This window comes from Salvia hispanica, chromosome 3, assembly GCF_023119035.1.
Source record: "Salvia hispanica cultivar TCC Black 2014 chromosome 3, UniMelb_Shisp_WGS_1.0, whole genome shotgun sequence".
Classification (NCBI taxonomy): domain Eukaryota; kingdom Viridiplantae; phylum Streptophyta; class Magnoliopsida; order Lamiales; family Lamiaceae; genus Salvia; species Salvia hispanica.
Genome location: NC_062967.1, coordinates 13,527,886 through 13,553,814, shown reverse-complemented (window position 1 = coordinate 13,553,814; position 25,929 = coordinate 13,527,886). Strand labels below are relative to the sequence as shown.

The following is a 25,929-nucleotide window of genomic DNA, read 5'->3' as shown; positions in this document are numbered from 1 at the left end:
AGTATATATAAGTTCAGCGATGTATCTCAATCGTTTATCAATAATTGGACCAATTATAATAGACTTAATGGTCTAATTTGACGCTAACCTTTATAATTGAGTTACGAATAATTCAAAAAAATCTAGTACTCCACTATATATTAAATTTTATTCATCTGTGCCTCCCAAAATAATCCAAGCCCAACCCTGTATACTCCTACTTTTGCAGTCGTCTCATCGCAAAAATCTCATTTTAAAATCCATATTAATTAAAAATCTCAATCTCTTTTTTTTACTCTATTTCCATATTATGAAACAAATTTCCAAAATCGAGCCGTGACATAAGTATATTTTGTCGCCGTTAAATATTTAATTTATCGGCCGCAAATTACATCCTCACGCTTACCTAGGCACTTTGCTTACGTGGCAGCAAGCACACGAACGAAAATGCAGCTGATTCTTCCCCAAAAACAGATACCAAAATATATAAAAAAATAATCTAAATTAGATTAAAAGATTTGCCTTCAAAGTTCATACCCTTTCTCTCTCTTTCCCAAAACCATAATTCCTCTCTCCCCAAAACACCTTTCTGGTTTAATTTAATACGGCTTGTGTAGTTCGTTACACACACCAATCAGCTACTCGTATACCTACGCAAATTTAGGCAAATTTAGGCATCTTGTTTTCTACGATTTTAGCTCACTCAATTTCCTTCGTTGATTGATTGTTTGCAAACTCAAGTATACACCGATTTGATTCAGTGTTTGCCGACGGAGAAGAGAGCAACGGCGCACCTTTGCTGGTTGAATTTTAAGGTTAGCTGCTCGTAGCTAGCTTAGATGATTTTTCCACTGTTCTTCTTTTATCCGGAAATGATGAATTAGCCGTTTTTGTCAAAGAAGAGTGGAATGATATTGATTTGTTTAATTTTGTGTAAGCGCTATTGATTAATTAGTTAGCATACAAGTACACCTATGAACTGGCGATTAATAGGATCTATAAATTATACTACTGAATCTGATCAAGTTAGCTTAGGTTTGATTAAGCGAGTAAGTTTATGAGCTGTCTATGATTTTGGTATTAAGGTTTGAAACTCAAACTTAACACTGAATTAGAAACCTAGTGTAAAATGATGCAAATGAGGCTACAGTGAGGGAATTTTTGAGGAGGGTGACTATGGGACTATATTGCATACATCAGCATCTAATGGTTTGGTGATGATGTAATTAATTTTCCAATAATAAATCTGATGCGAAGTTTATGAGGTATTGTTTGCTTCTCCCTTAAGTGCCATAGGGATGTGTCGGAACTAAAAAGGATATTCTGATTTTGTATTTACATGTTAAGATGACGTATCAGGTCGCTAAAGGTGAACTCACTGCTAATATGTATTGATTCCGTGAGCTGTGATTAACTGCAGAAACTGCCTATAATGCCAACTTATATCTTGTAGGGTGCGTGATTGTTTGTATAAAATCTATTTTATCGTGTGTTATAATAGTTTTAAACTCAACAGGTATGAGAACATAAAACAATCTTTATCACCACCTCAAGAAGGCAGATCCTCGGTCGTTGAAATTTGTTTATCTGCTGGAGGTTGGCTTCAAACATGCCTTCTCTTCAGCTTCTACAGCTGACTGAACATGGTCGTGGCCTTCTGTCCTCAAGAAGGTAAATTATCTTTACTTACTTTGAGTATGATTTAGATATTGTTATATTGCACTGTTGCAGTAAATCTGGAAGTATTTAAATAAAAATACTGAAAGTGAATAGAAATGATGAGACACAACCACAAGGGGGAAAGACTATTTAGTAAATTAGATCCCAGACAACAAAGAAAGGAGAGGGAACTTTTCATCCTAGTGCATGGATGGTTAAGACTCAATGCATGTGACGTAGATACATATCTCCTGGGTTAAAATTACGAACCCACTATTTAAATTTGTTTCCTTCCGGACACTTAAATGAAAAAGGAACGACTCAGGTACACATGGAAAATGCTGAGTAAACAGCAAGTGTTACATTTAGTTCATCTTTCATATTAAAAGAATAGGCATAGCCATGCATAATCACATTTCTCTTTATTTCCTTTTCTACTCTCTTTCTTTCCCTTGGAGGATTTGCTCCTGCGGGGAACTTTTTTTTGATACTGACTCTTCTCGTCAGTGATTGTCACTGCGATTTTGCACTTGGCTTATACACATGTTTTTTATTGCAGGAAAGCTCTACTACTTGCCACTAGTGTTGTAGCTGTTGGTGGAACTGCTGCAGCTGCTTATGTGCAGTCGCGAAATAGCTCTAGAAGGCACAATTCTTTTGGTAATTCCAACGGAGTGGAGGACATTAAAAGTGAACAAGACCAATTGATCGAAACTGATAAGAATGTCAGAACGAGTAAGCAGAGGAGAGGGACTTTGAGATCTCTCCAGGTTTTGGTGGCTATTCTGTTATCTCGTATGGGGCGAATGGGTGCACTAGATATTTTATCGCTGCTGGCTATAGCGGTAAAGTTTTCCACTCAAGAGAGGCAAAATTTGATATACAGACATTTATTTGTTAGGATTTCTTGTCTTTAGTTAAACTTTTCATTTACCAAAATGTCATATGTAATAATTATCGTTGAATTTATGTAGTACCATAGAGCTTTCCTTGCATTGTTCCTTAATGTGGTGTTGGCGCACTGAATCAGTTACATCAGTTGTCTTGATTCTTGCTTTCTGAATTTCCAGGTCTCTAGAACTGCTGTAAGCAACAGATTAGCTAAAGTTCAAGGTTTTCTGTTCCGTTCTGCTTTTCTCCGGCGTGTTCCAGCATTTCTGCGTCTTATTATTGAAAATATTTTGCTTTGTTTCCTCCTGTCAACACTGAATTCCACCTCCAAGTACATAACAGGGACTCTAAGTTTACGGTTCCGTAAAGTCTTGACAAAGCTTACACATGCACAATATTTTCAGGTAATTTTCAGTACAGCTTATATAACTGTGTTTTCCACTTGCTCCATTTGTTAATACTATTAAATTTTATCTCTGCTAAGACTTAAGAAGTAAAAGTAGCACTTGATGATCCAAATTAGCCTAGTGAAATAGTGGTTTTGGGACACCGTAGATTTTTATATGATTTATGTTATTCTTTCTTTTATTCACACAAGTTTTACTTACTAATTGGTTGTCCAGTAAGTTTAAGTGTGGCTGTAATTGTCTCTGGCTTTCTGCAAATGAAGTCTCCCCGTTTGTTATTTAGTGGACGACTGGGACGTATATTGCATATCCACATGTAATTTTTTCCTTCCCCGTTATGATTGAGATACATCTTTTGAACCACTGTATTCTTGATATTCAAATGTATGCATAGTGAGAAGTGGTTTAAACTCAATTCAATCTAATTATTATTGATTTTATACATTTAGAATATGGTGTACTACAAGATGTCTCATGTCGATGGCCGAATAAGCAACCCTGAGCAGCGAATTGCCAGTGATATACCAAAGTTTTGTTCTGAGCTGAGTGATCTTGTACAAGAGGATCTAATTGCTGTTACAGATGGGGTGCTTTATACTTGGCGTCTATGTTCATATGCAAGCCCCAAATACATTTTCTGGATACTGGTAGGAACTTCTGAACGTATTTCTATGAGCTATATGTTTTCTTAATACTGCAATCACTGTGTTCTCTCAAATTATTGAGCTGCCTTTGTCTTTTTGTATGTTGTCATTTTGTAGGCTTACGTGTTGGGGGCAGGGGGCACAATTAGGAATTTCTCACCTGCATTTGGAAAGCTCATGTCCAAAGAACAGCAGCTTGAAGGTGAATATAGGCAGTTGCATTCACGGTTAAGGACCCATGCAGAAAGCATTGCACTCTACGGAGGAGAAAAGAGAGAAGAGTTTCACATTCAGAAGAAGTTTGAAAATCTTGTTAGGCACATGAGGGTTGTTCTTCATGATCATTGGTGGTTTGGCATGATTCAGGATTTCTTACTCAAGTATCTTGGTGCTACTGTTGCTGTTATCTTGATTATCGAGCCCTTTTTCTCTGGCAATCTCAGACCTGACTCTTCTACCTTGGGACGCGCAGAGATGCTGAGCAACTTGAGATATCATACAAGTGTTATAATTTCATTATTTCAGTCACTGGGAACACTTTCTATAAGTTCGAGGCGGCTTAATCGCCTGAGGTATTTTCTTGTTTAACTCTTCGTCAGTTTCTAATGTTATTTATCTTAGAGGACCCCTGAAAATGTTATTTCATGGTGCACAAGTTAAACTGTCTTTATTGCTTTGAATTATTAGATTGTTACTTTGGCATCTCCATTTTATAATCGCTACCATCTTCTTCCTAGTAAATCTTCATTTTTATGGGAAGAGTTAGTGATAATTCGGGGAAGCTTAACACTTTGATAATAAGCTTTGACTAGTTTAATTTCTAAACCTAACCTTTCAAGCCTTGGTATTTAGTACTGTTGGTATTAACCAAAAAGCTAATGAAACAGGCCTTTTTGGTACTTCTGAATTTATTTGATATACTCAAGGATTTGTGACCAGTCAATGCAGAGTTTGATGGTAATATGTTTCTAAACAAAACTATAAGATATAAACGTCTTGCCAATTAGTTCTCTTTATTCGTGTTTGATCACTTGGTTTAGCCCAGCAATTTGTATTTCATAATTATTTTGTGTACTATCAAGTATCAACTGCTTCAGATGGGGGTGGTTCCTAGTTCAAAAAGATATTGGTAATCTCTCAATGTGTCAAATTTAAGATGCATTGTTGCACAGTAAAGTCTCTGACGATGAATTATTGTATTTTTCATGATTGGTAGTTAAGATTTCTGACACAAAATCCTAAAATTTTGTTATTGACCTATGGTTCATATGTCTAATGGAAGTTATTAGTACTTTACGAGATGTTTCTGGATTAGGTTGATAAAGATAAGTTACTTTTTTGTAGCTAGATGCTCGAGATTTTCTTTGTCAGCTGTGGATGTGGCGTCATTGTAATTATTTTGGTTGAGCTACTATGCTAGTTAAACTATATTCAGTTTTATTGTGTAGATGAATTTTTTCTTTTGTTATGCAGTGGTTACGCAGATCGTATACATGAACTCATGGGTATATCTAGAGAGCTAGCCACACGGGATGCATCTTCTCAACAGCCTGATGGGCATAGGAACTATGTTAGTGAGGCTAATTATATCGAGTTTGATGGTGTCAAGGTAGCAAAAAAATTGGCATTTCATTTCCTTATTCTTCTCATCTTTGCCAGACCTCAAAGCACATATGATGTTTCAGGTTGTTACTCCAACCGGCAATGTCTTGGTGGAGGATTTGACTCTAAGGGTTGAATCTGGCTCTAATCTTTTAATAACTGGTAGGTTTTGTTGGTCTATTGTGGCTTTTCCATAGTTCACTACATAGTTATATATAATCTACTTATTCATCATGTCACTGGCTCATCTTAGGTGGTGTTCGGTTTCCTAGATAAAATAGTACTAAGATATAGTCTAGGATTGAGTTGTGAGATTATTTTAGTTGGAGGGGTTAGCTATGACTAATTATCCCATGATTATCCATCTAGGATTGAGTTGTGGGATTGAATCTCATGAACCAAACACACTACATATTTAATCCCGAGATACAATCTTGCAAACCGAACACCCCCTAGTATACTTATTCCGTTTCAATAAAATTAGAAATGACAAGAAAATACATATCTGAGATGATTGAAGAAAAGCATTTGTCTCACTCAATTTTTGGGTTGCAAAAGGGAATTGAAAGAACCTGTACTAATTTATTTGGTTGGGGTTTGAGAAAAGCAAATGAGGTAGGGATTTATTTTGTTTATATTTTAAACTGAATAACCGAATGGTTTAAAACCGAACCAAACTGACCAAACTTACTTCAGTTTGGTTCGGCCAATTTTTGCACACCCCTTCTTAAATTAGTATATACTAATGTTATTGGTAAGTGGTAGTGTAAGCGATACTGAAATGAGATTAAAGGAGTCACATTCTTTTATCAAGTTCAATATCTGGTTTTATGGTTTTTGGTGCTTTGTTATATGGAGAATGTATGGCCTGAACCCTTAGGAGGATTGTTATTGTTTTTTGGGTTTTAATAAAACACCATAATCTAGCCACCTTTAGTTATAAATACATAATCCCACATTCCTATCCGATGGAAGAGTCAAACATTTAATTTTGCTGGATTTATATTTCATGGATGAATTTGTAATTTGTAATAATATAAATTCGATGTATTTTAAGGTCCAAATGGAAGTGGAAAAAGCTCCCTCTTTCGTGTTTTGGGTGGTTTATGGCCGTTGATATCTGGTCATATCGTGAAACCTGGAGTTGGTTCTGATTTAAATAAGGAGATCTTCTATGTACCACAAAGACCATATACGGCAGTGGGGACTCTGCGCGATCAGCTAATTTATCCACTGACAGCAGATCAGGAGGTTGAACCCCTTACAGAAAATGAAATGGCAGAGTTACTGAAAAATGTGAGATTCTTCTAAAGTATATGTTCTCCAATCTTTTGTAGTCGTACAGTCCTGAAGCTTCCACACTCAGTAAAACTTTGTTTTGATTGAGTATTATATTTGGTTTAGGTGGATCTTGAGTATCTGCTAGACCGCTACCCATCTGAGAAGGAGGTTAATTGGGGTGATGAATTGTCTTTAGGAGAGCAACAAAGACTGGGAATGGCTCGTCTGTTTTACCATAAACCTAAATTTGCTATCCTAGATGAATGCACAAGTGCTGTGACTACTGATATGGAAGAACGTTTCTGTGCCAAAGTTCGAGCAATGGGTACCTCATGCATCACAATTTCTCATCGCCCTGCATTAGTCGCCTTTCATGATGTTGTCCTATCTCTGGACGGTGAAGGAGGCTGGAGTGTCCATTACAAAAGGTAGGACCTTTGAATTAGATATTCCAGTTCCGATGTTAAGAGTGCAGTTCTCCTCTACATTTACGAAATTGCATCGATTTGTAGGGCTGAGTCTCCAGCTCTTACAGATTCTGAAATTGTTACAAGAAGAAGTTTTGATACAGAGCGCCAAAGTGATGCGATGACTGTCCAACGTGCATTTGCTAATACTAAGGTTTCTTTCACATATTCTTCTGATTTATTATAAATTATTATTTAGATGCACCCCCTTGTTATTGAAATTTACTTTGAATATCATTGTCAGGAACCTGCATTTTCTGCTTCTAGGTCACATTCTTCACAGTTGCTAGCAGCATCTCTTAGTGAAGGAGATGACTATTTGCCACCTGCTTTTCCTCAGCTGCAAATTGTTCCAAGGATTTTACCTCTCAGAGTAGCTTCCATGTTTAAGATACTAGTAAGCACTCATTACTACTGAAGCTGTTTTAGTTGATCATTTTCAATTTGTTACCTTCTATATCTGCTATCTGTGAGCTTATTCTTAATTATGTGGAGTAGATATGAAGTTGATTACCTTCAGTCATATTTATCAAGTTTTTCTAGAGATGCTACATTAACTTAAAGGGGGAACCCTGGGACACCCTCAACTCAGTAGGGAATCCCCGAAATCCTATAAAAATAGGGCAGGGCAGGAGGACTGATTGTTGACATAAATTTTGTACTAATGGCATAACAAATGGTGACTAGAAGCTGAAAAATTCAAACACTGGTAGTGTTTGCAAAAAAAATATCTAGGAGACATAATTTTACATTTCCGTTATTTTTCAAAATGTGGTGAGGAGAAAGAGTCAAGGAAAATCACAGTTATGATAAAAGTTGAGGTTAGAATGTTAGTACTTTAGATTTTCAATTGTTTTTTCCCTACATTATCTGATAAGAATCTGATACCTGAAAACACACTCAAAACTGTGCAATCAGTCTTAGAAGGTTTTTGGAAACATCATGTTAGCGACTTTCTCAGGCTACATTTATTATCATGTTGTATATATATACTGCACTTGCTGACCTATTAGCTTTAGGTACCCACAGTGCTTGATAAGCAGGGCGCACAGCTGCTTGCAGTTGCCATATTAGTGTTATCCAGGACCTGGATATCAGATCGCATTGCTTCTTTGAATGGTATTTCTTCTGTTTTATAATATTGCTTATTCTTCTTGCACTGTTAATAATAAACATGCATGTATAATATTTACACATCAATTATCTCAGGGACAACTGTAAAATTTGTCCTGGAGCAAGATAAGGCTGCCTTCATCAAGTTGATCGGTGTTAGCGTTCTTCAAAGTGCTGCATCTTCATTTGTTGCTCCATCGTTGAGGTACTTACTTTTAGTATCTAAAGGAGGTGTATGCATGATGCATGGTTACGTGATTAGTGTCCAATATAATTATATATTGCATGCGCACATGTACTGATCTAAGTTGTTCCTTCTAGAGTACCGGAAGTTGGTAATTTGATGTCAAAGAAAATGAATTTGTTACATGAGTGAGATTATATTTGTAATCAAGCTTCAATACATAAGCGTAATTTCATGGAAATCAATAAGGGGATGGCTGGTATGTAGGAATCAAATTAAACGAATGGTATAAATAATTCTAGAATTCCTATGGCTTGTATACATAAGTAATGCAGTATGAATGAGATTATAATTTCCATTTTCTTGTGACTTGAATGAAATTATAATTTTTTACTTAGTTTCTTGAATTCATTTCCGCAACCGATAATTAAGTAGGTAATTGCTTTCTTGAATTCATTTCCGCAACCGATAATTAAGTAGGTAATTGCTGACAATGGATAAAGTTTGTTTCATATGATGAAATACAATTTGAGATTGAACAAATAGCAGTGGTATTATTAGTATTATTGTTATTAAATCACATTTATTTGGTATTTTCCAATTTTTGTCTTATGTAGGCTTTTAAGAAATTCAGATATCCTTCCAATAGTTTTAACACTTACTGTAAACATTTTTTTATAATATTAGCTATGAATATTTTATTATTATTATTATTATTATTATTATTATTAAATTCTATGAATGGTGTTGCATCTTCAGCTTGTTCTAGATTGGAATGGGCATGAATAGCCACGCACTTTAGTTTTAATCAAGTAGTCTAGTTGTTACATTTTACCTATGGATCTATGTAGTAGTATTAGTTGTTACTTGCACTCTTGTTGCTTCTTGAATTCAGACATTTCATTTTTATTTCTTATTGTTAGTTATTCTTGGGTAATTGTGTCTAGTGGTTGTATAAATTATGTGCTTCCTTATTAGATCAGCCAGATTTGGTGCTGAAACTTTTGGCATTGATATTATTGGCTGAATATCACTTCACCACCTCCTGTTTACAGGCACCTGACGTCTTTGCTTGCACTTGGATGGAGAATTCGCCTCACCAGGCACTTGCTTCGGAGCTACCTAAGAAAGAACGCATATTATAAGGTACTGAGTTGCATCAGTTAATAGTGATAAACAATGCTTCTGGTAAGTGTTAGAATTAGAATAGATGCTGCATATGCACATCTTTATATTTACTGTTGAAAAGGGTGGCAAAAGAAGATAACCTGCCTTTTGCCATTAGGTAATAGTTCCACTTCCAGAATGAATTTTATATTTTTGATTTATTGTCCTACTCCAGTTTGTAATTGCCACTAGGCAGACCCACCACCATTGTTCTATGGACGTGATGCATTTTAAACATACATGATTTCGTTGAGTACATTGGTGTTCTATAGGTATTCCATATGGTGTGGTGTATGGAATGGTCAATTTTCTAAACATTTGTTACAATATTTTTTCCAAATCACCTTGACATCACATGGTTGTATGTAGGTATTTAACATATCACGAGCAAACATTGATGCGGATCAGAGATTAACTCAAGACTTGGAGAAGTTGACCTCTGATTTGTCTGGTTTGGTCACTGGAATGGTTAAACCGACTGTTGATATACTATGGTAATTTTTTAGAAGTTGCTTGTGCAGTGCACTAGTATCTGCTTGCTTAGTTACCTATATTTTCTCTGATTTACAGGTTCACCTGGAGAATGAAGCTACTGACTGGTCGACGAGGAGTGGCTATTCTGTACACATACATGTTACTAGGTTTAGGATTCCTAAGGATTGTTACACCCGACTTTGGTGACCTGACTAGTCAGGAGCAACAAATGGAAGGAACTTTTAGGTGATCATATTTTCATTTTCAAAGATGCTTAGTTTGAAATGAATGATTCTGGTTCATGTTCGTCAAACATGACAATATGATACAACTCACTGGAGCAGTTGAAAATGCTTAAACTGATTCTCAGGTATTTCTTAATGGCCTAATAGTACGGAAGAAGGGAGTGTTTGGTTAGTATACGTCGAAGGGAGCGGGAGTGGGTGTGAAAGTAAGGGGGGATGTAAACTTTTATGCTTTGATACTCATAAATAAGGAGAAGAATAGATGATCAACCACTTTGGGGATATCGATAACTATTGAAGAGAATATTCCTCACCACCAAACAACAATGTCTCATTTCTGTCCCATTCTGTTATCCTTGAACCCATTATATGTCATTTTCAGATTATCTTAGTGAGTACTGTACAATGAGTAATACACCCTCCGTCCTCAAAAAATAGACAAACTTGTAAATGGCATGAGTTTTAATGTGCAATTGGTAAAGTAAGAGAGAGATGGGAAAAAGTAAGAGAGAGAAGGAAAAGATAGTGAAAGTATGTGGGGTCCACATTATTAGTGTTGTATAAATGGTTAAAACTTTCCATGTTTAGACTTGGTCTAATTTTGGGAGACGGCCTAAAATGGTAAAACTAGTCTATTTTTTGAGGACGGAAGGAGTAATTATTATCTGCAAAATTTCTGGTGTTGTATGTCAGTTTCTGGCCATTTATGAGAAAATTTATTTATCAGCTAGACTATTGGCTGAAATTCATGTATCAATTTGACATCGATGGTGAAAGTGGCGAACGAGAATGACTTTTCACAATTTTAAGCCTCAGTTCTTTGTTTTGACCCTTATTAAATACTTTGTTTATAAGGTACATGCATGAAAGATTGCGGACACATGCAGAGTCTGTTGCTTTCTTTGGTGGTGGTTCTAGAGAGAGAGAGGTACTTGTCCTATCACCACTAGCTCTGGCAATTAGTTTACTTTGATTAGTCATTTAAAAAGTAAATTATTGCTACAGAGGTAGTCCATGCTTTGTTTTATCTGAAATGTCAATACGCTTTGCCGTTTTATCAGAGCATCTTCAGGATTACTCAGACAATGTAATTAAGCATGAATACGAATATCCTTGTTTCTTGTCTCTACTTCCACTGAGAGATATCTTAGACTTAATAGCTTCTTTTTGGCAAGTATTATAGGCTTGCTTCAGGTGCTCATGTTGATTTTGGTATTTACTTCTGATTATTGCTCTTCCTACTTGCAGATGATTGACATGAAGTTTGGAGCACTTTTTAACCATTCAATGCTACTTCTTAGGAAGAGATGGTTGTTTGGTATTATAGATGACTTCATCACAAAGCAACTTCCTCATAATGTCACTTGGGGATTGAGCTTGCTGTATGCCATGGAGCATAAGGGTGATCGAGCCTTGACTTCAACTCAAGGTGGAATCAGTTTCTCTCACACTTTGTTGCTTTATTTACTAAAATTTTGTTCTGAGTGTTTCCTTTCTTTATGGTAAATTCTATTTCAGGTGAACTGGCGCATGCCTTACGATTCTTGGCATCTGTTGTATCTCAGAGCTTTTTGGCATTTGGTGATATTCTTGAGCTGCATAGGAAATTCGTTGAGCTGTCTGGTGGTATCAACAGAATTTTTGAACTTGAAGAGCTTCTGGAAACTGATCATCATGGTTTGTATTCCATTTATTTGTCGTCCGTCAAACGGTATAGGCGTTACTTTTTCATGTGAATGTTGTTTTCAATCAGTTTAGGGTATATATGGAAGTTTTGTTTCAGCAGAATAAGATTTTTACTAGTAATTGCTGAATAGGTTGCATGTCATGGTGTGAAATAAATAATTTCATGTTTCTTAAACAAATGGTGGGAAAAATACAATGTGCGTCAAGATGAACTGTAATTCAAATGGACTATTAGAGGTGCGGATGAGGGTTTATGTTAGAGTGGCTAGATAGATGTCAATCATATGATTTAAAGCCTTCTATATAAGATTCAACTAGAGACTGGAGTTGTTTTATTTAGATCTGTTGGTATCTGTTTTGTGAACTAATTGTCCCATGTTGTGCCTTTTTTCTTGGTTGAGTTTTTTGTTTCTTTAATAAAAAACAAACATTTATTCTGTGAAGTGTGACTAGTTTCCTTAAAGGCGAGCATGGAGAATGAAGCAGATGTAAATTTTGGGAAATTAGAAAATAGGGCCTGCAATAAAGAAATGCATTTGGATAAACATAGTACTCAAGACAGCTTTTGCTAGAATTGGAGAAGAAATGCATTTGAATAAACATAGCTTTGAGGTTGTCTATCAGGCTGACATGAATGTACTTTGCAGGAGAATACAATGGCTCTTTAAGATCTAAATCTGCCGAACTCTCAGATGATATTATTTCTTTCTCCAAGGTGGATATAATTACACCAGGTCAGAAAGTTCTGGCTAGACAGTTAGAGTGTGAAATTGTTCCTGGGAAGAGCCTGCTTGTTACAGGTTAGTATATATTTTCTTTACTGCTCACTTGTTCTGTGAATATCTGCACAATATTACTGGTGCTTATTTGTACAATTTCTTCTGTCTTAAGGTCCAAATGGAAGTGGAAAAAGTTCGATCTTCAGAGTCCTTCGAGGACTTTGGCCTGTGGTCAGCGGAAACCTCATTAAACCTTACCAAGAAGTTGATTATAAATCCCAGTGTCGTCTTTTTTATGTGCCTCAGCGACCATATACATGCTTAGGAACTCTCCGAGATCAAATAATATATCCTCTCTCTTGTGATGAGGCAGAGAAAAGGTTGCTATATTTAGCTGAAGAAGGTAATCTTAATTTCTTCCTATTCCTTTTCTGGCTAACTTCTTATTGGCTTTTCACACTGAGGTTTTGATATCTGTATGTTGAATCTTGATGTGCTACAAGTAGTCACTTACATGGAGTATTCTCTGCTATACCTTCTGTTCCCCCAGCAGTTATTAAAAACACATTTTTATTGTTTAAGAACTTGTATCTATTTAAACAGTTTATCATGTCTTCAGGCTCATATGTGGGAGTTTTCTTTCATATTAGTTTGGTTTTTTAGTATCAAGATGTTGACCATTTGTCATTCTCATTCATTTGTGTGGAAAAAAGACCCATTGCAAATTTACTAAATAATTATAAAAATTTTAAAAAGTTAAAAAATCTGTAATACATAGCAATAGGTTAAGTTAATGAATGCCATGATATGTTTCACCTAAATTGATATGTCGTGATTCCTGAATCTAGGTGAAGAATCAAATGGTGCCACAAACTTTTTGGATAAGCATCTGAGGTCTATCCTGGAGAAGGTTAAATTACTATATCTCTTGGAAAGAGAAGGCGGATGGGATACTAGCCAAAACTGGGAAGACATTTTATCTCTTGGGGAACAACAACGTCTAGGCATGGTGCGTTAACCTCACACACAAAGACATGTTTCAAGGATATATTAACTTCTGGAAATATACACAATTGTTGATGTTACTTGTTCTATGTTTCAAGGCACGATTGTTCTTCCACAAGCCCCAGTTCGGTGTCCTGGATGAATGCACCAAGTAATATATATTCTTATTCTCTTCCTTCAGTTTCCAGAGATGAAACCTAATTATTTTCACGATAGTAACATTTCTTCCCTTTTGCTATTTTTATGAAGTGCAACAAGTGTTGATGTTGAAGAGCACCTTTATAAGCTGGCAACTGAATCCGGGATTACCGTTATAACATCCTCACAGGTACAGAGAGCATCCAAGCTTTTTCTGCATATGCCTTATTTTGATCTTATTTACGTGGCTTATATGTAGTACTAGTTAGATTTATCACTTGCAAACTTGTGACATGGTAAACGGTTTTGGCAGCGTCCTGCTTTGATACCATACCACTCAGTGGAGTTAAGATTAATTGACGGGGAGGGTAAATGGGAGCTTCGTACAATTCAGCAGTGAGTAAGGATGCTCTTCTGTGTTTTACCTAGTACACATGATATTTTGGGCTAGCAGCAACACTTTTCAGCACAAGGAAATGATGGAAATTCGAGCAAACCTGAAAAGTGGCAGCCCTCTCTCATGGTTGAGCCAAATCAGACTATATAGAGTTATTATTGTGAATCAAATAATAATACAAAATTAGAGCATATAATATACATGTCTTTAAATTTATTTTCTGATTTTGTTGGTTAATTTGGTGGATGATGGGGTAGATGACTGCAGAAATAGTTAGAGCGAACGAACTTTGTAAAGTGACAGTGGTTGATCGATAATCATCTCGGTTCTGTTGTAATATCTTATAATCAATCAATTTATAGGCACTGGTATAATAATGCTGCCTTCCAAACTGTTAATGTACCGTGTCGTCGTTCCGTTAGACATATTGCTGACTGTGAATGTTCCTTATCCCTTTAGCTAGGGGGCTTTACTACTTTAGTTGGCATTTTAAGCAATGATATGTTTTCTTTATTTTTGGAGTTGGAACTGAAAGAAGCATATTCTTAGTTGTATTGAGTGGTGCATCTTGATCCAATGCTGTGATATGATCAAGTAGTGGGAACCTTACTGGTTGATGACTGTGTGTTGTGTGTGTAATAATATATGCAGGGTGGAAATGCGATATTTTTACTATCTGTGGTTATTCTAGCTTTACTATCCAATCTTCTCTTAGTTGTTTTACAGTTAGATCTGGGATAGTGATTGCCAATTCTAAGCATATTTATAACTATTATACTACATTATTACTACTACTACTACTACCTTTTTAGTCTCAATAGCAGATTGGCTCTTTTTAGATACTAAAAGTTACAAAGTGAATCCTACTATTACTATTTGTAACGGTTCCAATAGTTACGTAGATTACACAATAAAAATGGAGTATGGAGTATTGTTTAAAAGGGATATTGTCACCTAATATCATGAAACTTTAAAAAAAATTGGGGTTTTCAATGAATTTTGAAATTGATAACTAATATCATGAATTTTACTATGAGTTTGTTATTTTCCACCAATGAATTTTTTGAATTTTTTTTTAATTTCTCGATAACAACTTTGAGAGCTTCAAGTTTTGCAATCTTTAAAGATAGTTTTTCTTGAAGCACACCCTCCAAAATTGTTCTTAATCTATTAATATAGTTGGAATTTTTCATTAGTGGAAAATAATCAACTCGGGGTAAAGTTTGTGATATTGTTTGCCAATTTTAGAGAAATTTAATGCATCACTTCAAATAAGTGTCACAATAGCTATACACTATTATGTTATGCAGCTTCCACATTTATAATGTGCATACATGAGTCACATGAGTATGTGCAGTGTGTATAATATTCAATTGTAATTTTTTCTTTTGTGCTCATCCCTTATTCATCAATCTCACGTGTTAATTTTCTTCTATTTTTTTTAGAGTGAACTACAAAAATAATCCCTGCACTATGAGTTTATCTCGCCAATGAACCCTGGACTTTAAAAATATCCCCAGACAACCCTGACTAAGCATTTATCTCGAAAATGGTCATTTTTCACTATTTCGTGACGAAAATACCCTTTTGGGGGGTTTTGAGGGGTTTGGACAATTTAGTCTTTTTACATTTTAAATCTGATATTATTTCAGTGATGTACTAAATCTGATATTATTTCAAAATTATTATTCTTCTTCCCTTTCGGCATCCTTCACTTTGTTTCTTTATTTCAATATTAGATTTAATTTTATAAAATTAAATTTTAAATTTCAATTTTAAATTCAATAAATTTTTTTAATTATTAAAATTACTATTAAATAACAAATTAATAGTTTAAATCAATATTTGATAGTGTCTAATATTTAATCAATAAGTGACGACGATGCCTTAGTTTTAATCAATATTTAATAGTTTTAATCATAAATGGATCATATAACACGATTTATTCCGAATTGAATATGCATATAATGTATAGGAGAATTTGACTAAAAATATTATGAAGTTGACTAAAAATTTGATATAGGAGAATTTTTGTTGAAATTTTGTAGTTAATTTTGACTGTTTTCAAATTAATAAACAAAAATTATATTAGTCTTACATTAGATGCATATTTATTTCAGAATAAATCGTGTTATATGATCTATTTATGATTAAAACTAAGGTGTCGTCGTACCTTATTAATTAAATATTAGACACTATCAAATATTAATTAAAACTTTTAATTTTTTATTTAATAATAATTTTAATAATTTAAAAAATTTATTGATATTTAATAATTGAAATTTAAAATTTAATTTTTTAAAATTAAATCTAATATTGAAATAAAGAAATGAAGTGAAGGATGGCAAAAGGGAAGAAGAATGTTAATTTTGAAATAATATCAGATTTAGTACATCACTGAAATAATATCAGATTTAAAATGTAAAAAGACCAAATTGCCCAAACCCCTCAAAACCCCCCAAAAGGGTATTTTTCGTCACGAAACAGTGAAAAATGACCATTTTCGAGATAAATACTTAGTCCAGGGTTGTCTGAGGATATTTTTAAAGTTCAGAGTTCATCGGCGAGATAAATGCATAGTCCAAGGACTATTTTTACAGTTCACTCATTTTTTAATGGTTTTATTCTTTCTGCATTTCAATCTTGTGAACTCAGATAACCACTTTTGCATAATTTCATTGGTTATCTCTCAGTTGGTCCTTGCTGCTTTACTTCTGTGCCTAGTGTTTCAAGATTGAGATCTCGTGGATTTTATGAATTTTAATATTACTACTATCTTTGCAATAATTCTTATTAGTTGTTTCAAATTGAGATACTGATGATCAATTTTATAGCATATTTAATTATTTATTATCTCTGCCTTTTTACTCTCAATAGTGAATTGGCTCTTCTAAAATGCAAAAAGTCACAAATATATATTTTATTTATTTCCTAATGAGTCCTCCATATTCCAAAGTACTGTATATTTTTCACTGTTATTATTGATCATTGGGTAATTAATTAAATATCAGTTTAATCATAAACTACGTCCTAATTAATTAAATCTAAGCATTTCCTAAATTGTCGATACTATAAAGTAAATATATGTTCGAACATGATGAAGTAATCATTCATAATTAAGTATAATTACTGAAAGAGAGAGCCCATATTCCATGGACACTAACAAATTAAATTCAAACATGAAACATCTCTGATTCAAGAATAACAAGTGTCCATTTTATTTTGAGTACAACTCCTTGGTCCACAGCATATAGTGAAATTACGAATTTTGTCAATTACATTTATTTTTCGATTTGTGGGTCCATAACATACAAAAATTGCTTCAGTTTGGTCCTTTTTGGATGGCTCAGTTAAAATGCGGAAATCAATCATTAATTAGTAAAAGTTTGACTAAATTAAGCAAAAAATATCAATTATTTATTTTCATAAAAAATACCAATTATTTATTTTCCCCAAATGATTTCCTTTCTCTCTCTTTATCACTTCATCTTAAAACACACTTCATCTTCTTCTTTTTTTATTTTTTTTTTATTTTTTATCTTTCTCTTTCTTTCCCACACAATCAACGAATAACCCTAATTCTTCGTCGTCCTCCCCTACCCTGCACCACACCGAAAAATCATTTGAAATGCATCGGTCGACTTCCAGCAGCAATTCCAGTGACAACGCGGTGGGCGCGACCTTCGATTTAGGCCTCTGCTATGCTTTTGAAAGAAGGTAGTGGCACTCCGAAAACCGTCAGCAGCAACACCAAACCGTCAAAAGAGAAGCTTTACTTTGCTTGTGAGAAGAACGAATGCAATTTCTTCAAGTGGTGTGAGCCAATTTATCAAGGTGAAGCCTCTTCTTCGTCAACCTCAGTTGTTGCTACTGATTTAGGGTTGGTTTTAGCATAAATTAATGAAAAAATTGAGGCTGTACAGTTGATGTTGGACGAAATTAAAGCAGAAATGAAGGCAAAATTAGAGAAATTAATGTAGTTGTTTTGTAGTTGTTGAAATATCTTGTATGTTGAATTAATTTGATGAAAATCCTAGTTTTTGTTTGAAATTTGTATTTTGAGTTCGATGCATTTGCGAGCAAGCTTGCTTGCTTTTTCTTCTTCGACATTTGAACTTGTTCTTGTTCAAACTTGTTTTTGGAATTTGGGGAGTAAATATGCAAAAATATACATGTGAAAGCCGTCCTTCATATTCATAAAGTACTTCAAATCGGTCCTATACATTAGAGTGCATAAATTCATTAGGCAAAATAAAATACATGTCCTCCATACTCGTTACTTGAAGCTGCTTGCATCTCCACACACGCAAAACCAAAAAAAACCAACAATCGAGCAACAGTCAAGAAAACCAACAAGTATTCATTGTATATGTTACATGGCAAAAAACCGATCACACTAAATCAAGGTGTTTTCTTCTTTGAAGGGACTGAGGACGACCCTCCTTTCTTCTTCCGAGTGAGTGAGGATGAACCGCAACCTTTTGACGGTTGGGTGTTGCTGCTGACGATTCGGAGTGCCGCTACCTTCTAACAAAAGTAGAGCAGTGGCCTAAATCAAAGGCCGTGCCCATTTTTCTGTGTGTTGCAGGGTAGGAGAGGACGACGAAGAATTAGGGTTCTTCGCTGATTGTGTGGAGAAGAAAGAGAGATAAAAAAAGATGAAGTGTGTTTTAAGATGAAGTGAAAAAGAGAGGGAAAGGAAATCATTTGGGGAAAATAAATAAATGGTATTTTTAAAGAAAATAAAAAATTAGTATTTTTTATGAAAATAAATAATTGGTATTTTTTGCTTAATTTAATTAAACTTTTGCCAATTAACGGTTGACTTCCGCATTTTAACTGAGCCGTCCAAAAAGGACCAAATCAGGAGCGCTTTTCGTATGCTATGGACCCAAAAATCGAAAAATGAATGTAATGGGTAAAATTCATAATTTGGCTATATATTGTGGACCAAAAAGGAGTTGTACTCTTTTATTTTCCTTTTCTTTAACTTTATAATTATCAATAGGCAATAAACGATGAATCATATTGTACTGGCAATCCTAACACTATTTTAGTATATAAAAAAAGGTCGTTTAAGGGTTAAGAATTTGAAACCTTTCAAGAATATGAAGAGCTCAAAGTTTATAAATATTAATTGAAAAATTAGTTTTAGATTTATGGTCCACTACCAAATTAAAGTGTTGGATATATACTTTACAATAATCAGACTTAGATTTCGATCTAATCTTATACTTGTTCTTAATTACATATAGATCACTAATGAAGCTTCCTCGATCCATTCAAAGTAGGAAAAATTAATTATTTACTCACCATTTCCATTCAAAGTAGGAAAAAATTAATTATTTAATCACCATTTCCTCAACTATAGTCTATATATATCATGTTCTACCATTAAAGCTTCTCACTCCCAATTTCCTCTCTCCAATAAATGGATTCACAAACCCTATCTTCTTCTTTCAACCTTGAGCTGAGCCTAATCAGGGCAAGAAACATTTTTGTCAAAACAAGAGAAGTTTTTGTGAGATGCTATATCCCTACAACAAGCAACAAAAGAATAAGATTAGACAGCCAACAAATCTCATCACACTCCAACTTAACATGGAACCAAACCTTTTCACTCAACTGCTCTGGCACTCCACAAACCATTCAATCACTCAAGCAAGGAACCATTGTTTTCGAGCTACGGTGTAGAAGCTCGTCTACTTTGGTATCAAGAATGAGAGGCTCAAAGCTTCTGGCAAGGGCAGAGATGCCATGGAACGACGTCGTTGGCATCCCAAATGAGAAGTGGGTCGTCATGACTGCGAAATATGGTTACGTGTATACTGATGATGTCAAGCCCCCGGCTTTGCAGATAGCCACCAAAGTTGAAGAAGTTGGAGAGGTGAAGAGAAGAAAGGAGTATACATGTGATTGTATGGATTGTGGATGCAATTATTGTGTAGATTATGATTTCTTTGCATTAGGAGCTGCTTTAATTTGAAGGCTTTTTGATAGAGGGAAGTGAGATTAGGGTTTAGGTATTATACATACTTGAACAATGTTTTTTTGTGTACTAGGAAAATATACTTGTTTCCTATTAATTCAAAATATATAAGTACCATGTCTTCTGTATATACATCACATATATCAGTAGTAATGATCAAAAGAAACATGGTATAATCGTAAGAATTTTTATAAACTTCAAATAATTTTGCAGTATTGCTCGAGAAAATCTTGATCTTCCGATTAGGTTAGCATGGTGACGTATATTCCCTCCGTCCCTTAATCATAGAGAGAAGAAAAAAAATAGTAGTAATAGTGTTAGGGAGTGAGCCCATATCATTAACAATGTAATAATGGTTGTGAAATTTTCCAGAAAATAGAAGTGAACTTATTTTCTTGGGACCCACATATAATTGACTGATGTAGATTTTAAGAAATTATTTGACTTTATTAAGAAACTGAGAGAAAATATCCACTTTTATCTACTAGTACTAGTTTTATAATACTAGTATTGTGAGTGGAATGAGACTAGTTAGTGATTCTTGTGGTCATTTACCAAAAATAGTAAAAATGAAATGAGATAACTAATGGATTGAAAAAAAAACAAAATGAGACAATTAATGATGATAGGAGGGAGGGGGGAGTATAATGTAATTGGACGTTTTAGTGGATAAAAGGTAAATAAATGTTTCAAAGAATATACACTTTAAATAGAAACGTTCTCGTGCACTTATGGTGCTCTGTGAATTCCAATTTTTTTGGTAGTGATCTACGCACTAAAAATAGCTTCCATTAATTTGCATGCATACATGATGAGTAATTAACTGATTGATGGGGTGCAACGTGTGTTGTGTGTAATTTGCAATACTCTCTACTCTTTTATACTTATCCCTTATTCATGAAATCTCACATGTGATTCTCTTCTATTTGTTTATTGTTCTACCCTTCTTTATTTTCTTAATGTAACTCAGATTGCCACTTTTGCAGCATTTTATTGGGTCTCTCTCAGTCGATCCTGGCTTTTCTTATGAGCCTAGTGTTTCAAGATTGAGATCTCGTGGATATTATAAATTTTTATTTTGTGATCTATGTAGTAATTCTTATTATTAGTTGTTTTAAAGTGGAGATAGTGAGGGTTAATTTTATAGTAGCACATTTATATTTATCTTAACATTCAATCTCAATAGTGGATTGGGCCCGGGCATATATAGGCGGTGCAGGGTCAATCCGGTTTGACCACGGACTGACCCCACCAAGTTCAGGACTCTACTAATTTGTATATACTCCCCCCGTTCCAAAAAGTAGAAAAACTTCATACCAATCATAAACATGCCAATCATAAATTTAGACGTAATGATTAATGAATCATCCCTCCAGAATATATAGTTATTTTTGTATATTGCATATTTTTAATTTATAAATAATGCTATTAAAATATCCCTGAATTTTTTAAATTATTTGGCACACATGGATCCCCGGCCCCTACTTCCCTCCGTTCTGGGGCGTGGGAGATTTTTCATCTAAATTTTGTTTAATTGCCAAATACTTATGTATTTAACTCATTGATAAAAGGGTCGTTTTTGGAGGATTTGAAACCTTTCAAGAATCTCAAGAGCTCAAAAATATATTCAAGAAATTAAACAAAATCTATCCATAAAAGCAAACAAGGATTCAGTTTTTGACTGGGGACCTATTTTCCACTACAACAAGCTGTGTTGGATATGTTCCATACAATATTTAGATTGAGATTTGGAGCCAATCTCATATCTTAGTTGATTTTAATAAATCACTAGTGGAGCTTCCTCCATTCAAAGTGGAAAAAAAAACCACCACCTCCTCAACTATATATATTTATGTTTATTTAGAGCTTCTCACACCCAACTCTCCCTCTCAGCACAAAATGGATTCTCAACCCATGCCTTCTTCTTCTTCTTCTTTCAGTTTTGAGCTAAAATTAATAAGGGCTAGAAACATTTTTGTGAAAACATGTAGAGAAGTTTTTGTGAGATGCTATATCTCTACAGCAAGCAACAAAAGAGTGAGGTTAGAGAGCCAACACATCTCATCACACTCCAACTTAACATGGAACCAAACCTTTTCACTCAACTGCTCTGGCACTCCACAAACCATTCAGTCACTCAAGCAAGGAACAATCGTTTTCGAGCTCCGGTGCAGAAGCTCAGCCACTTTGGTGTCAAGAATGAGTGGCTCGAAACTGCTGGCAAGGGCGGAGATGCCATGGAACGACGTCGTTGAGGTCCCATATGAGAAGTGGGTCGTCATGACCGCGAAAGACAGTTACGTGTATACCGATGATGTCAAGCCCCCGGCTATACAGATCGCCGCCAAAGTTGAAGAAGTTGCAGAGGTGAAGACAAGAAAAGAGTATAGCTGTGGTTGTATGGATTGTGGATGCAATTACTGTGTAGATTATGACTTGTTTGCTATTTAGAGACATGGATTTGATATTTAGGCATAGTTTTCCTATATGATTCAACCATTTTCTTATCATACAAATATATACAAGAGTGAATTTTGATTGAATCATTCAACAACGTGATAGAGTAAAGCAACCAAAAACCATTAAATTCGGTGAAATAAACATTAAACAGAAAGCCAATTATGTCTTCAAACAAGTCTCTCAAGAGACAGAACAAACACACCATCACACACAAAAGCACTTTGATTTCATTCTTACACGCTTCAATCTTCCCTTCCGAGCAACGCTTCCAAGACATTCTTGTAGTCACCGGAGGTGTCTCCAGCTATCGCCTGCTCCAGAGGAATACTGTTGCGTTTGAGGTACTCTTCTTTGATCCGATGCAGGTTAACCTCAGCTTGAGTAACCACAACCCGAGTCAGAGCATTCTCGTCCGTGCCAGCCCCCTTGATTGCAACGCGAAGCACTTTCTCAAAGTACTTCTCGGGAGAGGTCAAGCATTTGATCGTTGCTCTGAGGAACTTCAAGTACTCATCATTAGGATCTGATTTCAAATCCTGCAAAATAAGGCGCGGTTTCTGAGTAATGAGTCTCACTGAAGGAGAGCAACGAGACCAGTGATCAGATATTACCTTGGTGATAGGATTTCCAAATGCATCATTGTACTGGTTAAGTGTTGCATTAAGCTGTGGTTTGCTCCTTGTAGTCAGAATCCGTATTATCTCATCATCACTGTATGCCTTTCCAGTTATCTTCTCATGTAGTATCTTAGCCTCCGATTTTGCCAATGTCAAGTTCGTCTCACCTCCCTCATATCGAAAGGCACTCACAAGAGGAACCAGAATCTGTTTGGCATTCATGGAAACACAATCACCTTTCTCATAATTAGACGAGTCCTTTTCAAACCTTTCCTCTTGTCTTTTCGATTTTTTAAATTGGTAAAAGGGAATATATGCGGTCGAAAATCAGTAGCCACAAAACGAAATTCCATTATTGAAGGACAAACACAACTTAGGACATGATCAATTCACCAAGATTAGGAATTTATGTATTATTATGACATAGGAATTTGTTACTTACTTTCCGGTAATCTCCACTGGTGTGATGTGCAACGTCTTCTTCGAGAGATTTCTTGTGAAGGAGATGATATGTCTCCCTGACTTTAAACAGATGATATGAAGACCTGGTGCTACCGATTTCCAAGAGCACGTAATTGTTAGCAGTAAGCATCTTTGTAGCCTCGTTAGCTAGTCGTGCATCTCGTTCAGCTGGATCGAGCGTCCACACAGATAGTGCACGCTGTGTATGCAGACATTAGTTTCACGGTATAAGTAAACTAACTCAGATCATCCATAAATGGAAGATAGAACAGAAAAATCAACCACAACATCAATATTAATGCCTCCTATATAACTAGCATTTGCAGCCAAATCTAATGCCTTGATCATTTGAAACCAATTGTACAACTTAAAATCAAGAGAAACACATATAAAGGCAGTAACTAACCAGAAAATCTCCAGAAATTTCCTTCTCCATGTCTTTAAGAAGATCTTCTCCATAAGCTGCAGTATATGCTTCACGAATCAACCTTCGCTGTGTCGCATTCCTGTGCGCTAGAATCTTGACTATCGCCTCCTCATCCGTCCCCAATCCTGCAAACAAATCGTCTCAATTTGGCCCTAAATCGATTTTAAATTAACATAAATTACAATGCAGACACAGCATTCAGTCTTCAGACTATTAGAATTCAATAAAACACATGAGTTTTGCAATCACATTCTAACTGGTTAAAAGCTTAAAATACAGGAATTCAGAGAAAAATCGATAATCACCTATTCAAAGAGGATTAAGATCAAACAAACACCTGATCAACGATTCGGATTCAAAGTTAATTCAATAATTGCCGATCGAAAAGTGTTTTGCATTTCTGTTACTTGCGATCACGATCTTAGATGATTCTGAGAAAATATAAGTCCATTCGTACAAATGCTGAGCATTTCAACATTTAATATACAGTGATCAGAAACCACACCAGATTTGTAACATTATCATCATTCTGCTGAGACATAATTTGAAACAAAATTCCAGAAATAGAAGAATGTGAAGTATTTCGCGCAGATCTAATCAATCGAGAGCAAAAGCATGAGCAGATGGAGAGAGATTTGGCATTACCAACAAAAGCTTTCCTGAGCTGCGCAGCGTCCTCTTCCGGAGCGGGAACAATTGCAGGTACTTTGAGTGTTGCCATTGCTCTGTCTACGATAATTGCGTTAGGTGAAAGAATGGAAATGGCGGTATTTATAGAGTTGAAACTGAAAGCATGTGTGTTGGCGTTATTATGGGAAAAAGATAGCAAAGCTGCAAAGGTATCAGTATCATCGAATTCTCATTTTCACACATAGATATAGATGCAAACGTGATTTTCATTTTCTCTTTTATTTGTTTAATCGTTTTAAAATCTCGTATTCTACTTTCCACACAATTTATTTAATAGATAACATTATGGTTAATACGTTTTACTCCAAGATCTTAATAATGGAATTAATGACATTTATTTCTGCACAAAATATGTAACTCCGTCTATCTTTATTTCCTACGACTTGACAAAAAATGTAGACGCTATTTCCCGTTTATGTCTAATTGTAATTAATTGATTGTTTATTTTTCCCTTCCTCAAACAAATAAAAGGTAAGATTGTGCATAAGCATAAACAAAAATCTGAGTTCAATTTTCTACTATAAATATTGCAACGATAGACTTGCACTTACAATTTTCCTTTTTTTTTAAGTTTGTAATAAAATTAGTTTTGAAAACTTCTTTACTTTATATTCGCACAGGGCACCATATGAAAAGAAAATAGTCCATATACTATTATTTCCAGGGTGTAGAATCAAAGTGTTATATTTCATTTGATGAAAACGTTTAAGTTGGCCCCAAAAAAAGTCAATAACATTAAAATATTTAATTTCACATGGAATATTAATTATGATCATCTTCTAAAATCTAAATAAACAATAAAAGTAAAATAAGAAAATTCGAAAGTGAAAGGTAGTAGTAGTAGCATCACCATTCAGCATTATCATCAGCTCCACCAACATCCTCTTCTTCATCATTCACCCAACATATTTTTCTTCATTTTCCAATGTATATGATGGATACAATAGGATGAACAATTAATTAAAGCCAAATCCAACTATCCCAATCATATAAAATAGGGTAACTGCTTTTAAAGTTACCAACTTTCCATGAATTCTGGTTTTTTCCACGAACTTTATTGTCGGTTGCTATTTTCCCATGTCAGGTTTTCCGGTCTAATTCAAACTGTTTGTTTCTTATTAAGACAATGTCCAAATTCTTTTATCTTACTATTGTTATCTTCGTCTTTGAAATAGCTTCGCGTGGGTACCTTGTACGCCTCAATCAGAATTCGGATAAAGAAGTTA

The 25,929-nt window shown here is 34.9% G+C and overlaps 4 protein-coding genes across 5 annotated transcripts; 3 read left to right on the top strand and 1 right to left on the bottom strand.

The window, feature by feature from the left end:
• The first annotated feature begins 497 nt into the window (after positions 1 to 497).
• LOC125212443 (ABC transporter D family member 1) lies at positions 498 to 14,456 on the top strand. Of its 2 annotated transcripts, XM_048112615.1 has the most exons (26): positions 498 to 794; positions 1,496 to 1,650; positions 2,198 to 2,483; positions 2,709 to 2,933; positions 3,386 to 3,583; positions 3,698 to 4,152; positions 5,054 to 5,189; positions 5,266 to 5,344; positions 6,240 to 6,478; positions 6,587 to 6,891; positions 6,976 to 7,084; positions 7,175 to 7,327; positions 7,950 to 8,049; positions 8,140 to 8,248; positions 9,283 to 9,373; positions 9,764 to 9,888; positions 9,965 to 10,114; positions 10,969 to 11,041; positions 11,362 to 11,542; positions 11,632 to 11,790; positions 12,447 to 12,599; positions 12,691 to 12,921; positions 13,367 to 13,527; positions 13,622 to 13,674; positions 13,773 to 13,851; positions 13,975 to 14,456. In XM_048112615.1, exons 2-26 carry the CDS (start codon positions 1,589 to 1,591, stop codon positions 14,059 to 14,061), a joined length of 3,999 nt encoding a protein of 1,332 aa, XP_047968572.1. In that variant the 5' UTR covers positions 498 to 794; positions 1,496 to 1,588; the 3' UTR covers positions 14,062 to 14,456. The 2 variants fall into 2 exon arrangements, with proteins under 2 accessions (XP_047968572.1, XP_047968573.1); XM_048112616.1 differs by lacking the exons at positions 498 to 794; positions 1,496 to 1,650; positions 2,198 to 2,483; positions 2,709 to 2,933 and adding an exon at positions 3,172 to 3,252.
• A 5,023-nt stretch (positions 14,457 to 19,479) lies between these two features.
• LOC125216801 lies at positions 19,480 to 20,179 on the top strand. The gene has a single exon (XM_048118573.1). The coding sequence runs from the start codon at positions 19,490 to 19,492 to the stop codon at positions 20,042 to 20,044; it is 555 nt and encodes a 184-aa protein (XP_047974530.1). The 5' UTR covers positions 19,480 to 19,489; the 3' UTR covers positions 20,045 to 20,179.
• Positions 20,180 to 21,918: 1,739 nt separating this feature from the next.
• LOC125211010 lies at positions 21,919 to 22,590 on the top strand. The gene has a single exon (XM_048110680.1). The coding sequence runs from the start codon at positions 21,947 to 21,949 to the stop codon at positions 22,496 to 22,498; it is 552 nt and encodes a 183-aa protein (XP_047966637.1). The 5' UTR covers positions 21,919 to 21,946; the 3' UTR covers positions 22,499 to 22,590.
• A 16-nt stretch (positions 22,591 to 22,606) lies between these two features.
• On the bottom strand, positions 22,607 to 24,840 carry LOC125211009 (annexin D7-like). Its single transcript, XM_048110679.1, has 5 exons — positions 24,659 to 24,840; positions 23,993 to 24,138; positions 23,567 to 23,785; positions 23,119 to 23,331; positions 22,607 to 23,043 (listed from the first exon to the last, which is right to left on the bottom strand). Exons 1-5 carry the CDS (start codon positions 24,732 to 24,734, stop codon positions 22,750 to 22,752), a joined length of 948 nt encoding a protein of 315 aa, XP_047966636.1. The 5' UTR covers positions 24,735 to 24,840; the 3' UTR covers positions 22,607 to 22,749.
• Between the last annotated feature and the right edge of the window lie 1,089 nt (positions 24,841 to 25,929).